The following is a 16,377-nucleotide window of genomic DNA, read 5'->3' as shown; positions in this document are numbered from 1 at the left end:
GAGCACTATTCAACAAAACACTGAATAATAAACCATACCTAGGACAAATATTTCCACTCCAATGTTCCTAAGCCTTTTAGCATACTCCTCCACTGGGTCCTGGGATTTTCCATCTGTGATGATCATGGCTACCTTAGGAAAAGCTTTCCTGGATCCAGCTGCCTCCGTAAAGATGTTTTGTAGGAGATAATCTATGGCATCACCTTGAAACAGAAATGTATGTGGGTTTTTAAATATTTGTCATATCATATTGTCATATTGAACAACTTTAAGGTAATGGTCTGCTGTGCAGGGCATTCCACGATTTCATGTTGAACGTGAAATGAACACTTAAAATCACGAACAATGATGCAAACCCATGGTGGCTGTTCAGCAGAGTACCTGTCATAGTATTTCCCCCTTTGTATGGCAGGGAGTTGATGGCTTGGAGCAGGTCTCCTCTTCTGGTGTAACGGGTGAGGGGGAACTCTGTACGGGTGTCTGTACTGTACTGAACCACGGCCACCCGGGTCTTGTCTTCGCCAATGTCGAAGGCCCCTGCCAGGGAGCCGATGAAACTGCGGATGTGCTTAAAGTTTTCTCGGCCCACACTCCATGAGCCGTCCACCAGGAAAACCAAATCTGCTACCGCACTGACCGAACACTCTGGGCAAAGACAGTGGAGAAATAAGAGTCAGTCAGTTGAATAATTATGTAGCATGTTTTGATTGATCCAGATTAGGAAAAGCTGAAGTTTTGCTACCAGTTAATGATTGGTGTAAAAACTTAAAATGCAAAAAAGGTTTCATGTCTAAAATTACAGCAATTTCTGAGCCAGAAATGTGCCAATAAAGGTATGGAAACAACAACTTGGTCCTGGACCAATATTTTTATACCGGCCCATTTCTTCTCCCGTCTGTCTAAATAAAGTCAAATCCTAGACAGTTAGTTGGATGGCTCACAGATAGGCATTCTGACATCAAAGGAAATATCAGCCAGTGCCAAACAGTGGGCTGGTATAGTCATTCCAGCAGACAGAGGCAAAAATGTGGCTTTATAGACTAAATATTTAGCAGAAGTTCCACCAGCAATGTTTTATACTTTCAAATCCTACGGGACTTTAAATCATAGATGGAACATTTAAGAAGACTCTATTGAAATAATTGGCAGGCCTTATGTTTATGGACTTTAATCCTCATTCCCCTCGGACTCATCGACTCAAAATTTTGTTCCTCACTAAACTAATAAAGTTTATTCTTAGAAGGGCATCTTTTTTTCTGAAATTCCCTGAGTTAATGTTGAAAACGATGGCATCAAAGCAGGGGTTTAGTCAAACAATTTATGTGGCTGTGAAAGAATTTCTGGCTCCTTAACCATACATAAGGGTTTAGGAGAATCTGAAAGTGTGGGTATAATTTCCAGAAAAATCGACATGTAGGGGGAAAAAGCATGTCCTCCAGTAAATCCACACAGATCACAGATGGTCTCATGAGAGAAGCAGAGAACAGTTTGACTCCAGACTAAGAACTGTTGTCCTTGCCATATCTTTTAACAGTTCTGGAGAACGGCATGGCTCTAGGTGGCACAATAAACACGTCATTGCTTGACAATCTCCTAATGCTCCCCTCCTCTCTGACGCATAACAGAACCCATGTCTCCTAGCTTCAAGCTTTCCTTTCCTTTTTTGTTGATGTGCTGACTGGTTTCAATTAAAGGAGCCAACACGTGCCCTCCCCGTCACTGTCAAATCTCTGTCTGCTTACTCTGTGACAATCCCAACAGAGGGTACAATGTACGCCTGACCAAATTATTCCATGGGGAAAAAAAATATGAGGATGACAGTCATGAAGGAAAAAAAAATTATATTTAAAAAGAACTGGAAGGCCGTGTGGACAGGCGCTGTTCAGATTTTGGTCGACACCAGAGTAAACATACTCACTGATTGCATCTGACTGTGGCCTCCTGACGCGTCCAGTAGTGTTACTGGACTGGACTGAAACACAGGAAACACTTGGTGAGTTAGCACCACACATTGCCACCCGTGCCTCGCTGTGGGCTTTTTCACAGCGGAAAAAGGCAAGAAAATCAACACATCATAAAAGCTGGTCGACAGGATCAGAACCACATGCACACAAACACACGTCTTTATGCTGCATTAGCTAGAAACAGCGAGGAACTCCAGAGTCAGTAAACAGATGTGATTTCTGGAGACTATCATACGTCGCATGTGGTTACGTGAAAATGCAACATGGAATAAGTTATTCTCTTCTTAAAGGGGAATGACACTTTCTCTAGCGTATCACTGCAGTCAAATATTCCCTCTATGTGGGAGGGGATGGTCTGATATTAGTGAACATCTCTCATCATTTATTCTTCACGTCACACCATTAAACATCAGCATATATAACAAATGAGAAGTTTACTTCACTGTTTAGAGAAATTTCGACAAGCTTACTTTTTTTGCTAACACACTATCATGGCTGTTACGTTCGGAATATACACTAATGTATAGAAAGTCTTATCTTTTACTTGTGTCATATGCAAAAATATTTTTGCACTTCTATTTTTCAACTGGACTTGTTTATGGCATAACTTCTAAATTAACCCATAGTGAAATATGTACTTACTGGTCAGTTGTCCAAAGATGGGAATGCTCTCGTCTGACCCTTCATAGGAGTTTATGGACACTGAGTAGTCCAAGTCAGGGGTCAGGTCAGTGATTGAGGTCGTAGTGGTATATGCACTGAGGGTAAAGTCTCTGACTGCTTCATCTAGGAGAGAGAATTCAACAGTAAATCAGCTATTGGGGTGTATATGCATGTGTATGTAACTGTGTGTGTTTACACTGGTGGGTTCAGATCACCAATATGCTGACTTCTTACTGACCTGCATCTGATACAACTTGGATTCTGAAGCCCTCTATCCTTGACGAGGGTCTTCTCCATGACATTTCCACTGTGTTTTCATTTATAATTTTAAATTTCAAGTCTGAGGGGGGTTCCACTGCAAATAAGAGGTGAAAACAGTTAAATCACAACAAATATGAACATATGTACAAATACGGTTCTATTTAGGATCAAATCAAACATGGATCCGACAACAAACACTTCATGGCTGAAGTGGACTTGTTCGTTGTTGGGGACAGACACATAGCAATGATGTCCATTTGGGAGGGTGACAAGTGAAGAACACATGACAACATTGAAAAAGTATGAGAAGCCATTTTGGAGTAAAATGGCATTTGTTTGAATTGCTCAACCACGACGGCCAGCAACTCAAGCACTGTGCACGACATAACTCTACCAAAGTGCAAACACTGAGTGAACCATCCAACACATGCTGAGTGCAGACATTAAAACGCATGCCCCGACCAGTTACTAAACAGCTTTTTGATGGAGTTGATCTCAGCATCACAAAAATACAACAGTGACTTCATTCACAAGTTACCGATTATACAATGGAATCAAGATTGCCATGTAGTTGGTGAAGTAACTCTCGACAAAATTGAACACCATATGTTATATATACATTGTATATAAACATATTTCAAAGACAAAAAGTGGTTTGTGGTTTATTTGGTTAAAACTCTTTACACAAGTGAGTGGCACACATCCATTGCAAACCTCTTAAAAAGAATACACAATTCGTCGCTGGAGACCCTTGTGTACTTTTTCATCGGCAGCATAATGCATAGGAAGACATAACAGAACAAAATTACTCTAGACACTAAAAAGACTGTTCAGATGTGCTAACGTAAAGAAAGTGTGTACTTGAAAATAAATACAGGAAAACATATACAGTGTGACAAGACCACGCGCCCTTACACTTGACTTTATCACAGCGTCATGCATCATGTACATGAGAAAGTTGTTTGGTTGAACAACTTTGATTGACTGGACGGTAGTTTCCATGTACAGTTGGGACCACACAGACAGAGATGACAAACATATTTTAAAATGATACTCTTTCTTACAGCTTGTAGGCGTCCGAGCTAAAGAAAAGGGCTAACGTTAATTAGCATTAACATTTAGTACGTGTCATTTACATGCATAAAAGGTAATATCAAAGTATTTGAAGAGTTGTGCCAAGTTACTCATTGTCATTTAAAAATAGCCATACAGTTAGTTTTAAACTTCTCCATTCATTAAATATTTAACTAAATTCTTGTTACGTTTCATGCGACCTGGCTGAAAGAGTTATTCTATTATAGAGTAAATTAGTGTTGAGGAAAAAAAAATCATAGTAACACAATGAACAAGTCAAAGACATGATGAATGAAATACATTTTGTGAGAAAATTCAAGATGTTAATGAGGTTAGCGTGACGTAATTTGTACTGACATGAACTATCCGGAGAGGTACCAGTGGCAGCATACCATGATGGGGATGATGTAAGGTAAAGCATGCATTCGACTGTCAGGCATCAAGGAAAGAGCTTTGCCATGTGGGTGCATGCTAGCTGTCGAGTAAGAATGAGAGTGCCATGGGAGGCAAGAATATCATTGTAAAATACACTTGGAGGAGGAAGCCATAGCTTGGGACACACTGAATGCACAGGCAGATGACAAACAGGAGCCCACCAAGTAATTAAAAACTGGGATTGGAGGATCACCAACCTGGCATATCAACTCAAGGAGCCCCGATGGACTGCGTTCCCCCTGATTTCTCCGCGAGTACTCATCTCCAACACCGAATGGTAAGGGGTATGGAAGTGTGGGTGGGTGTGTGTGTGTAGATGTGGGGAGGCGGGGGGGTGGGTAGCGAGTAGCAAAGCGATGGTTGGTGGATTGAAAAATTCAAATAAAGAAGTTTTAGGCAGGTTTTCACTTGCATGATCCACGCACCTGCCGCTCCCACGTTTGTTCATGAGCATGTCATTTCGATTCGTTGCAATGTCTTTGACCATATGTCGGCCTGCTTTTAAAATACAGCTGAGGAACAAAGGTGGTTTTGTCAAAATAACCATCTCTGGTCTGTTATTTGGACCTTGTGGCTGCTCCTGTTATATGGATGTCTGACCATCAAGTTCCTAATAAAGGACACCTCTGGCTCCCAGGGGCCAGAGTCTGGCTACTGTTGTGTTCGTAACCTCAGTCTCCAGCCAGGCAGCTATCCTGGCCTGAGCTTCTGCCAGGAGGAGAGACCAAGAAGACGAGGAAAGAACACCGACTCTCCCAAATAGGCAGGACAGATGCCAAAGTAATTCCACAACATGTGCTGACATTAAACATTACTGCATATTAACTTTCCATATGTATTGCAACTCAGCGTTTTTGCGAATGCCCGCAAAGCAGCCCGAGAAAGGCTCTTTGTCTTTGTGCTGTCTGAGGATTAATTTGCTATTCTCGTATTTCATCTTTCCATTCCGTTAGTGGAGATATGTGAGAGTAGACGCTAGACTCTCCTCTCCCCCGCCAGAGAGCTTTCAAGGGGGAAAAAATCAGAAAGGTTTCCATACCATATTTCCTTATTTGCCATTATTTTGGATTGAAAAGTCTGCATATGAAATTACTTTGAGTCATTTTCTGTCAAAACTACTGACAGATTGTTAACAGCCTATGACATGTTAGCTCTTGTTACATGTACAGAAAAAAGCATTTAACAGCTACTAAAACAGTAATATATAGGAATAAAAACAGAGTTGGAAAGTCAAGTTATTGAAGTATGGCACTCAAGTGCAGTTGTTAAGCACCTCCATTTTCCTTGGATATTTCCATTCCTACCAACAAAATTACAAAACTGCCTCCATAACGAAACACTGTGAAAAAGACGATTGCTACTTGAATAAATTCACTTTTGTTACTTATAGCTAACGCATTACGCTACTTTTTTACTTGTTTTTAATGTTAAATACAGTTTAAACATTGTGATGAATTTCAAATTGTTGCACTTCTCTTCCACCATTGTACAATTATGTTGTTTCAAGTAATTTAATGACTTAAAACATTGTATTTACTTACTGCTGCAGCCACTCTAAAACCATTTCAGAGAGATTTACACAGGTTTACAAGATCCTATTACAACCTTGGCATAATTATAATAACTAAAATATAAGTGATCTGGCATTTAAATGTCTAACTAGCAAAGATTTGGCAATCTTCCAAATTTAGCTTTGGAAAAAGTGCAGAAGCTTGCTGTCATAAAATTGAAACAGCAACAGCCCTGCTTAAACATTTATGGGGAAACATTTAGCCATGAAATGACTTTTGTTCTCATCTGTGCCCTGCTGTTTAATGCATTTAATTAGAAATTGGAAATGACATTAAACTTCAGTGCACTTGGTTTCTTACATTTGCCAAATCTGAATGAGAAAATTGCTCCTGAAGTATTGGTTTAAACCATCTAAATTACAGCCTAAATAAAAAGTAAATGAGTTCTGGATTTGGATTTTACATCAAAGCTGGTAATGAGTCCTGACAGATAAATCTGACAATGTGCTACAAACATGGGATAAAAGCACGACAATCATCAAGGCATCAGTCAGTCGTCCAAAAGTCACATAGTCAAATAGCATACACATGAAATGAGAATGACTTTATTCAGTTTATCAATACAAAGAGTTCACTGTCTATGTGATGACTCTCATTAAAGTAGACATTAAAGTAAAAGCCTAATCCCTGTAACAAAGACAACCAGTGGAGATAAATAAGTGAAGGAAGAGAAACAGGAGATATAGAGACAGTGTGGGATAGTGTATGTAAGAGGACAGAGGCCAGGCGCTTTCATTTACCTTGAGCATCTATGGTAGATAACAGGGCTGCAACAAAGGCAGCCGTGGCCAAAGACAGCCCTATCTTCATGTTTGGCCCTTTAGGGTCAGCAGCACATCAACCAGTCTGAGGACAAAGACAGAAAATATGTTGAAGCTGCGGATCTATGACACAGCTCACCACAGTGACAAGGAACCACATGCAGGGGATGAACGCTTGTTTCATTTACTGCTGCGTCAAGATGGTCAGATTTAGTCTGAAGAAACACCAGGACCAAATGCTCAGCTTAATTATGGGTTGTTTTTTTTTTTAATAAGGAATCAGCATTGGTAGCTTTTATTATGTAATCGCTGCTTTCCACAGTGACAGAAAAATGCAAGATCAATCTAGACTCCCTTACATAACAAGTGCCACACCTTGCTGCCTCCCGTTGATGCCCGCACCCTGAGGTGGGTACATCACGCTGAGTGACATACTGTAGTTATCCAGTAATGAGGGACTGAAGGAAACACTTAACCACATGCCCATCTGTTTGATCTTCATATGCATAATCTGGAAATGCATTGCCTCCAGCTGTCCTGGTCATTTTGGAGGCTGGCACTGCAGCTCACTGGTTCTCACTGACTCTGTCCCTCCAGGGACGGGGACTGGATGACCTTATAAGGTCACCCAAAACTCAGCCTGTGGTGTCATAAGTCACTTCATTGTATTTCTGATGTATTTGAATGTGTACAACATTTTGGGGGCATCTTGATTGCACTTGTACAAATCACACATTCTTGAATCTAAGATCTTAAAACTGCCTTGACTGCCCTTCTTTGCTTTGACTCTATTTCTTCAGATTCAGTGACAGAAATCAACGAGGGCGTTTACATGAACTCACCTCATACCGTAGTGTATTTAAGATTAAAATCACTAGTTCATCTGAACTGGAAAATATCATGCGATGTGGTTGCCTTTTTCCCCCCAAAGCACAAGAGGACTACATCCACGCAGCATCGCCTGAGCTCAGCGTCTGTGATCTTTAGCGCAGGCTGTGCGCCCCGCCTGGTGCACAAGCACGAAAACTGCATGTAGAGGAGCTGAAATGACTCTGCTGGCCCCTCGGACGCAATCGGAGCTCATCTAATTCAAATAACTACAGTACACATAAAGCATAATGTCCATGCTGAACCTGTTGCTGAAACGCTACATCTTACATTGACTTCGGTTTACCTCCAGATTCCAAACCAGTGACTTATCGTTGCATTTTCATTCAATTCAGTTCAGCTTAAGGTCTCTTTAAACGCTTTGTTAAAAAGCTACAGTAAGATATTGAGGAGCTTGTTAAATAATGTCCATTTAAACAAAAAACAAAAAAAAAATGCATCTAACTTATGGTGATGAAATTACCGCAGAACGCACTACAGGACAGAAGTGCGAGAAAAATGACGGTATTCTCTCAAATTCAGTGGATTATTAATGAGTTATTTCCATTATTCAAAATGCAAAAATAACCAATTTGCACTTGATTAAAAAAAATCCGTCTACTCACCAATTCAGCCCCCCACAAAATGAATCGACCAAATGTCAGAGCAGCCTGCTTGAAGCCTCCCCCTCTGGAAAGTAAGAGAACAATTCAGGAGCTGCGGCTGGACCCCTCTCTCCTCTCTCTGGCTACTGGAAGCTCCGCCAGCAGATGTCCAAGAAGGAAAAGCCTCTTTCCAAGTGGGAAGAATCTTTCCACCATCGGCTACTTAATAGGGGGGCAGTTCCCAACTCTCAGTTTACCATCATATGGGCTTCTTACGAAACCCCTGCCTGTCAGTTGATGTATGTCCCCCGCTAAGACCGATCCACTGTTTGGAAATTACATTTTTCCTTGCATTCCTTTGGTCTGGTGATTTAATGAGTTTCCAGTGCCAGTGTGACTTTACAGCAGGGCCACAGTTGGCCAGACAACGCTGAGAGGGGAGTGTTTTATATGCGCCACAGGCAACTTTATCCAGTTTATTCAGGCTGGTCGGATGTCAGCTGAAATAAAAGCAGAATTTTTCGCTTTCTAAGCAGAAATCTCCCAACTCTTGGTATCATAATGTTGCCTTTTCTCATAATATCTTCAAGATGCTTCGAGAAACAAAAACACGTGTGTTATTGTTATTTCATGAGTGTATTTAAGTGAGGGAATCTAAGGTAAATGAACTTTCGTTGGGGAAGGAGAGGTATTTCAGGAACAGACTCCCCTGCGCTGCCTCAGAGAGCGCTTCTGCTAATGGATTGTTTTTTAGTGCCCTCTAGTGTTCAAACCAAAGACCTACACTACATCCAGGTTTGGATTGATCAGAGAAATCCCGTTTAACGCGATGAAAATACGCCAGTCACAAGTGGACTGGAGTCTCCTGCACAGCTCAGAGTCTGGACGAAGTGAATTTAAAAAGTGACACACTTTGATGACATAAATATATTTTTATTATCATTTGTAGCTCATGATTTGTACAATCGATAAATATTTATTTCAAACATGAAAAGAACTGCTATTATTGATAGGACAAATAATTTCCCAGATTACAAGTCTGCACAACAGAGTTGATGAATGACACACAGCATGTGCATGATTGTTTTGTCAGATGGTGAAGCCCAATTTACCAATCCTGTTTCACTGTGACTTCTTGGGCATTGCAGCACTAAACAGCTCATACACAACATACCCACTCCCTGCGAAGAGATCAGACAAGAGTTACAGATGTGACAGATACAACAAAAGCTAATTATCCTGACTTCAAACAGCCCTCGATGATGCATTGTCAAATTACAGTAATTTTACTTTCAAAGTCAGTTTCGGCAATAACAATGGGGGTCAAGTCACTTGTATGAAATGTGCTCTATCCAAAAGACAAACATCTGGTGTGAGCCTGACTCATCAAATCTCAGACAACTGCTGACATACCAAACACAGTGAGAGTCATTGTGGCTCTGTAGAGTAGAGCATCCTTTGACCCGCCCTTCAGATGGATAGGCATACCGTTGTTCTCCTGTTCAAAGAGCGAAGAACGACAGCATATATTTATTTCAAAAAGACACCCCTACTTTAAAAGGTATGTGAAGGGCTTTTAAATTCACGTGTTTCTATTTATATGGCTTTCAGATTTTTGTAGAGCTCATCTCTGGTTAACCATAGCAATTAGGTGGTGGCGTACAGTACACTACGCGATGAAGCAGGGCTTGCTCTGGGATTTAGAAGCAAGGGTAGGTCATTTGTCAACTATGGCTACAGTAATTTCAAGCACTATGCAAGGATCAGCAAAGCCTGCCGCACTGGAACGTTGATGTTGCAATGGATTTTTAATTAGCAGTTTGCAAGCACAATTAGTAGAACTCCAGCCCCAGCTACAGTCGAAGGTCATTTAAAGATTGTAGGGGGGGGAAATCCAGTGATACTTATCTGTCAGGCTACAAAGAGGATAAAATTAGATTCTGTCTCCAGAACCTGGGAATAAAGTACAAGCTTTAACATTATCATTATCATTACAAAAAGATCCTCATTCTTTGCCTTATTTTAAACACTGACATATGAAAACAAAGCTTGCAAATGACAAGTCAAACAGGCACATAATTACTTTTGAAGTATGACAAAAAGCTGCCCAAGTTATTATTAGGATTGTGATTTATGCTGAAAACCATCTCATACCAACAATGCTTCACAATCAGCAAAACTTTTTGAGATAATACGTATACGTAAATTTCACTTCACATCTATGATATAACCTTTGCTCAGAAAGACAGTTCTTCACAAGACTAGTTTACTCCTGAGGCTTACAGGTGTCACACAGTTTCTGAGCTCAGTCATAAAGAACAGATGGGACACTGATGGGATCATATCTTTACAGATGTCATCCTCGTCCTCAAACAGATTAACCCTACCTGAAACACTTTTTGCTTTTCCTTCACAGAGTTGTCCATCTGTCTGCGAGCACTGCTCGCGATCGTCCGTCGGGACAGTTGCCGAAGTCCCTGGTGGTACAAACACTTGAGTGAGAATGTTATAGTTTATATGGTTATAATTGAAACATGACAAACTGTGGATAATATAAATAACTATTAAACACTGAAGCAGTATGAGGAAGAGAGATGACACATAATACACCACGTGTCATTAAGTGACATAAGATTAGCAAAGTTTCTATGACAGTTCAGCAAGTTGACCTCAACTAGAGCTAGGAAAATCATTTCTGCAGCACTGAACCACTTTGAAGCACGTGTGCTAAAGATAGTTTCTTGTTTTCAAGTATCTGATAATGAAATGGTGACATCTGCTGGCCAAACCTATGTATCGCATTTTGATAACGGACAAAATGTTTGATTGAAAGTCAAACCCGGTGAAATGTACTTGTCGACATACTTTTCTTCTATTAAATATATTCATTTACAACGGACTTTACCTGAAAACTCAAGCTTTGCCTGACTGTTCCTCAAAACTCTGCCGTCTGACACAACATAAATGCATTCACGGAGTGTGGGACATATTCACATGCCGTGGGAGATTGACAAGCACGTCTATGATACGTGTGTGACAAAACGACGCCTTACTCGTTGTGGTCAAGCCATTTATGTTGAGCTGAAGCGAGGCAATATATTTCTTTAAAGGTGGAGACCTTGTCAAGTATTCAGCGTCCTACGTAGCATCACTAAAATCTTGTTTTAAGGCGCGACTCGTTGCTGAACTTAGCAGGTAGTTCGCGTCCTGTCAAACAGGGCAACTCTGTAGAAGTTATGAACACGCTATAACAACATGAAATCACAATAACACTCGGTGTATTTCTTGAATAAATAACTTCACTTCATATTATGATTCACTCTCAACTGCTAGCTGGGTAACGTTAGCTAACTTTGAAAAGTTTAGCTAGGGACCGTTACTCATAATCAGAGCTAGCTTAAGCTAGCAAACGTTTACAAGTATTAACACCAAGTTCACTGGAACGACAAAACTGACGCGTTTTATGATGAATACGATACAGTAAACGTCTCTCTTACCATTAGTTGTCTGTACATTTTGGCAAACTTTTCTATAAGGCTAAGAGGTAAAGGTGCAGCACAAGGACACTGACAGTTAGACTTCCCACAATCCTCTGGTGGCTCTGTCACATCCGGTCGCGTGAGGTTGTTATTATCAGTGTACTGGCCATTTCATAAAAACGATTATTCTTGACTGCAATAACATAAGAAATGACACTAATACAACATTCGCCAAGTTGTTTAATTGGACCCTAAAAACCTTATAAAAACCCATGAACTTCCAATTTAAACAATGAACTCATTATGAATAAATCAAGATGGCAAAATGATAACAGAATATGAAGTGAAACGAAGGGGAAAAACGAACAAATGTGACACTTTTAAAGTGCATACCATTTGGTCAACATTGAAGAACGCAAGATTACTTCACATGCAGGCAACTGTAAAACAAAATCATCTTTGTGCTCAAATTAGAGGTGCTGCCCATAGTGGTGTGGGATGATGTTTCCATCATTAATAAGTATTTTTCAAAAAGATGCCTTACAACTGACTTAGCCTTTTTATACAATCAGTCACAGCGGAGGTTGGATAGCCACACTTTTGGTACTACTTCTCCAAGGATAAAATACTTCTTGTTAAACATCAATGCTTACCATAATAAACGGCACACGAGCAATGATTATCCCATCCTATATTGGGGGTAATCTCGAAAACCACAGAGGTATGTCAATGAAATAGAATGGTACATTCATCAGCAGGACATAATACAATACACAATATGGATGACAACTTGCATTAAAAATACATACATCCTTCAATAATTAAGCCATTCGCAAAGCACTGCTAAAATAAAACACAGATACTTTGATAATGTATAGATAAATAGACAAAAACTCTCTTTTGAAGATAGGAGATGACATTCTCAGCAGCTGACCTGAAGCTACATGCACAGACACAGACTCTAGCATCCTGCTTTTGCCTTAGCTGGCCTTCACATAAACACAGCTTTTGATGCCACACTTCAGACACTGCTGTCTTTACACAAACACGCAACAGACAATTAGAGACCAGTGTAATCGCGCTAAAATCAACAAGCAGTCCAGAACGGACCCTTTAGGGTCACCCGTGCATGCAGAGGCTGGGAAACAGGATACAACCCTTTAGTTTGGGATATCTGCACTGTTGTTGCGGGTGTCATATTTATGGTGGATGATGAGCAGAACCACACCCAGGAAGAAGCAGATGGAGCCCACAGTGATGTAGGCAATGCCGAGGAAGGGGTTCTTCCCTCCCATCCAGGAGATGGTGCTCAGGATCATCCGCTTGCGACCATCAAAGCTGAGCACAGGGTAATCTGATTACACGTGGTTAAAGGAAACAAATGAAGCACATTTGACAACAGGATTATTGAATAGTCCACACATCAACATCCAACATACCTGTACTGTACTGAGAAAATTGCACTGAAAGTCCATAAGTGATTAATTTTAACTATAGCCCAATCATTGTTAAGGTAATTTTCAGTTTAGCTCTGTAGAGTTTCACTAGTTTTTAGTACACCGTTTACTTGTTGGTTTTAAGAACTTGCAGGATGTGCACGAATATAAATCACTCTTTTTCTTCAGGGGTCTCTTTCAAGTTGCTGGGTTACTGAGATATCTGGATAACTGAATAAACCCCAGGTCCACTGACAATGGAACATCCACGGATATAAAACTAATTGCTGTGGGTTTTGGTAGCCATCAGTTTTCTAGGTAACTCAGTAAGCCAGTTTCCTGAAAAAGATGCAGTTTATGGTTACGAGTATAAGGATACTGTAAGTGATGTCCAAGACGTATTTGCCACTGGGTAGAGTTGGGGTCGTGTTGGGCTTCTTCTGGATGATGCGATAGAGCTTGCGAAAGGTGGGCAACGCAGCCGTGCGCATCCACACAATGAAGTCCTCGTTGATAAAACCGTTGTTCTCGGGATCTGATGGGTCCAACTCATACACTGGCTTCCTCCAGTTCACTGGCTTACTTGTGCCTGAGAGAGAAGACAAAACCAAGCTAGTCACTGCAATTTAAGTGTTTATGACCTTAACAGATGCTATACACAGTTTGCTAAAGTCACCTTGGAAAGCAACAGTGAGGTTGTTATTTCCACCAGGATTCCTGAACTTCACATGCTTGTCTGTCCACCACGCAATACCCTTCTTTACCAGAGGAATTGCATTTCTGGTGTCATTGGAATCAATGTAGTACAGCTCTAGAGTGTCTGGAAAAAAGAGACATTGCATTCAATATTAGTGCATTAACTAAGTCTAAATGTCACAGTTCTGTTATGTGCAGAGCTTTTAGAAGGAGTTTCAATTACAAGTTGAACCCATTAGTAGCAATAATCCTTACATTGCTGAGGATAAAAATGTGAAAAGCTGATCAGCGTGTCTTACTTACCATTAAAAAGGCTGTTAGCTATGGCCCCACATGGAGCAATGGGTATTCCATCACTTGTACGGTACGGTTCACATTCCTTGCTTGGGTTCTGTAGAAAGCAGGTAGTGTCAAACCAATGCAAAAGGCATCACGGCTTATTGAAATCTCTGCGTGTTATAAGAGTAGAACATTTTCAAGATTATACCGTCAAAGCAGACTGGTCACCATTCAGCTGGCTGTCATCCCTGGACTTCACATAGCGTCTGTGGTTCTGATAGAAGTTGGATAAGCCGTAGTACATGAAGACATTGCTCTGCAGGGGAGGAGAGATTGTGACACAGATAGAGCAAATCAGTAAAGGCTGTAAAATACTTCACTAAGGCGACACTTAAATGATTCTTTGGATCAGCAGCTCTGTGCATAGAGAAGTTCAACATACACGGAACTTAATTCACTGAGCTAATTTCAACTCAAGGTTCACATGCATCAAATATAGATGCTTTGTGTTCTCAGATGAGGCAGATGTATTACCCCAATTTGATATACACTGCACATCGAATTTGTGCTAAATTATAACCCAAATCTAAGCTCTACTTGGTAGCACTGGCTTGTCCTCTATGGAAACTGCTGAAATAATAATGCAACTGGCTGAGAGCTTTTTATAAATAGTCAATAAAAGCCCTTTGAAAGCTGCCAGGCTGCATATTTAGACTGATCAATGAAAATGACGGTTCCAAGCAAACCTTGAGTGTGCCTTTATTTGGATTTAAAATACATCTTAATGGACATTTAGTGTCAGGAGGGCAGTTTTATATTGCACTTCAACAGCGCTACCAGTTCTGAGGCTGAAGGCATGTATTATTCATGGGGTCGGCATACTGTAAGCTGGCGCTCACCTCAAATGGCTGCTTCAGTGTGAAGGGCACAGAGCAGAGACATGGTGCCGTGTTGTTCCAGCTGAAGTTCTTGGCACAGCTGTAGCATGGACTGGAACTGTCCACGCCAGTGTAATCAATCTGAAAAGGAGGAGCCGATTCATTAAAAAATGAGCACGATTGAACATACCTCCATACATACCTACATACATACAACATACGAGTACTCCTAGATTAAGTACATGCATAGTCTTTCATAATGTTCCGTGTACACTTAGCAGCCTGTTTATTCAGTACAGCTGGAAAAGACTGATTGTATAATTGATTGTGTTATACAACTGCTCTGTAACAAAACCCACCTCTGTTTTAGTTGTTTTTAAGAGGTGTTCAGCCTGAACAGCAGTTGTTATACTAACAGGTTCAGCAAACATTTTCATATATGTGCGTGGACAAAATACCAGACCCTTGTTATTATACTGCAGTACAATTGAACATGAGCAGTATCTGCAGCCTTCCATGAGCTTCAGCAACCATGAGCTTCAGTTAGCACCTCTTACAAACAGTTTCAACAGAGCTGTTAAATTACACTTGGGTAGTTTTAGCTAGTTAGTTGCTAACTACTTAATAAGCTGGCCATTGAGGGTATACGCTGATTTGAACATGGCGAAGCCTGACAGGACTCAGAAACATGACTAGCTAGGTGTCACTTGTTATTAGTGTCGTTGTTCGTCGTCAAACAGGTTTATATTTAAGTCAACGTTGCATGGTTCGCTGTAGCCACTTAGCGTTAGTCAACAGTATCCGTGTTGAAATGGACCGTGTAGAAAAACCTAGAACAACCTGCTAAATAGTGGCTGTGAAGTTAACGAGCTAAAGACAGGCAGAGCTCACTGTTACTGTACCTCGAACTCTTTGATGTTGTTTGATGAGACGTACAGGCCGATGCCAATGGGGATGAAGATGAGACCAATAACGAAGAAAGCAGGCAGCACGGTGCCCGCCGTCAGGATGGGCTGCCAGGCGGGCAGTCTCTGCTGCTTGAACGCTGTGTTGTCTGGCTTTTTACTTTTCACAGCCCCGGCGCCTCCGTGGCTCGAAGCACCCGAGTGGTGTCCGTCCTCTTCCTTAGCGTTGTAGCTTGACGCCATCATGGCTGCAATCCGCTTCGAGCGAAAATAATCTACTGTAGTTGACAGCCGACAGTTCCAGGTTGATTTCACACGCTAAAGAAGAGACTAAATGTTAAAACAAAGCGTAAAACGGACTCAGGAGTGATATTTACGCTCGGCCTAATCCAAATATGTACTCATTGTAGTATTGACTTTATGTCAAGTTAATCTCTCCGAAGAGGAAGAAGCCGGAAGCTTCTGAGCCAATCGGATGATGAAACGTAGTTGTGACATAATCG

At 40.9% G+C, this 16,377-nt stretch overlaps 3 protein-coding genes across 7 annotated transcripts in view; all 3 read right to left on the bottom strand.

The window, feature by feature from the left end:
* The window catches only part of col12a1a (collagen, type XII, alpha 1a), a 54,956-nt gene extending 46,496 nt beyond the window's left edge, over positions 1–8,460 (bottom strand). For 2 of the 5 annotated variants that reach the window (XM_076748370.1, XM_076748371.1), the window contains exons 1-7: positions 8,223–8,460; positions 6,709–6,814; positions 2,866–2,982; positions 2,607–2,750; positions 1,919–1,972; positions 382–645; positions 39–203 (exon numbers count right to left, since the gene is read on the bottom strand). In XM_076748370.1, the coding sequence (XP_076604485.1) occupies positions 39–203; positions 382–645; positions 1,919–1,972; positions 2,607–2,750; positions 2,866–2,982; positions 6,709–6,778 (814 nt within the window). In that variant the 5' untranslated portion in view covers positions 6,779–6,814; positions 8,223–8,460. Of the gene's footprint in view, positions 1–38; positions 204–381; positions 646–1,918; positions 1,973–2,606; positions 2,751–2,865; positions 2,983–3,602; positions 3,647–4,594; positions 5,803–6,708; positions 6,815–8,222 lie in introns of those variants that run through there. The other 3 variants (XM_076748373.1, XM_076748372.1, XM_076748374.1) reach the window with 3 other exon arrangements.
* A 678-nt stretch (positions 8,461–9,138) lies between these two features.
* LOC143331568 (cytochrome c oxidase subunit 7A2, mitochondrial-like) lies at positions 9,139–11,790 on the bottom strand. The gene is made up of 4 exons (XM_076748581.1): positions 11,699–11,790; positions 10,589–10,678; positions 9,615–9,699; positions 9,139–9,382 (listed from the first exon to the last, which is right to left on the bottom strand). Exons 1-4 carry the CDS (start codon positions 11,714–11,716, stop codon positions 9,324–9,326), a joined length of 252 nt encoding a protein of 83 aa, XP_076604696.1. The 5' UTR covers positions 11,717–11,790; the 3' UTR covers positions 9,139–9,323.
* Positions 11,791–11,902: 112 nt separating this feature from the next.
* Positions 11,903–16,365, bottom strand: tmem30aa (transmembrane protein 30Aa). Its single transcript, XM_076748580.1, has 7 exons — positions 15,872–16,365; positions 14,991–15,110; positions 14,300–14,407; positions 14,116–14,203; positions 13,793–13,936; positions 13,496–13,705; positions 11,903–13,034 (listed from the first exon to the last, which is right to left on the bottom strand). Exons 1-7 carry the CDS (start codon positions 16,118–16,120, stop codon positions 12,841–12,843), a joined length of 1,113 nt encoding a protein of 370 aa, XP_076604695.1. The 5' UTR covers positions 16,121–16,365; the 3' UTR covers positions 11,903–12,840.
* Between the last annotated feature and the right edge of the window lie 12 nt (positions 16,366–16,377).

The sequence above is a fragment of the Chaetodon auriga genome, chromosome 14 (assembly GCF_051107435.1).
Source record: "Chaetodon auriga isolate fChaAug3 chromosome 14, fChaAug3.hap1, whole genome shotgun sequence".
Taxonomy (NCBI): Eukaryota; Metazoa; Chordata; class Actinopteri; order Chaetodontiformes; family Chaetodontidae; genus Chaetodon; species Chaetodon auriga.
Note: the sequence above shows the minus strand (reverse complement) of the source record. Positions and strands in the feature narration are given on the sequence as shown.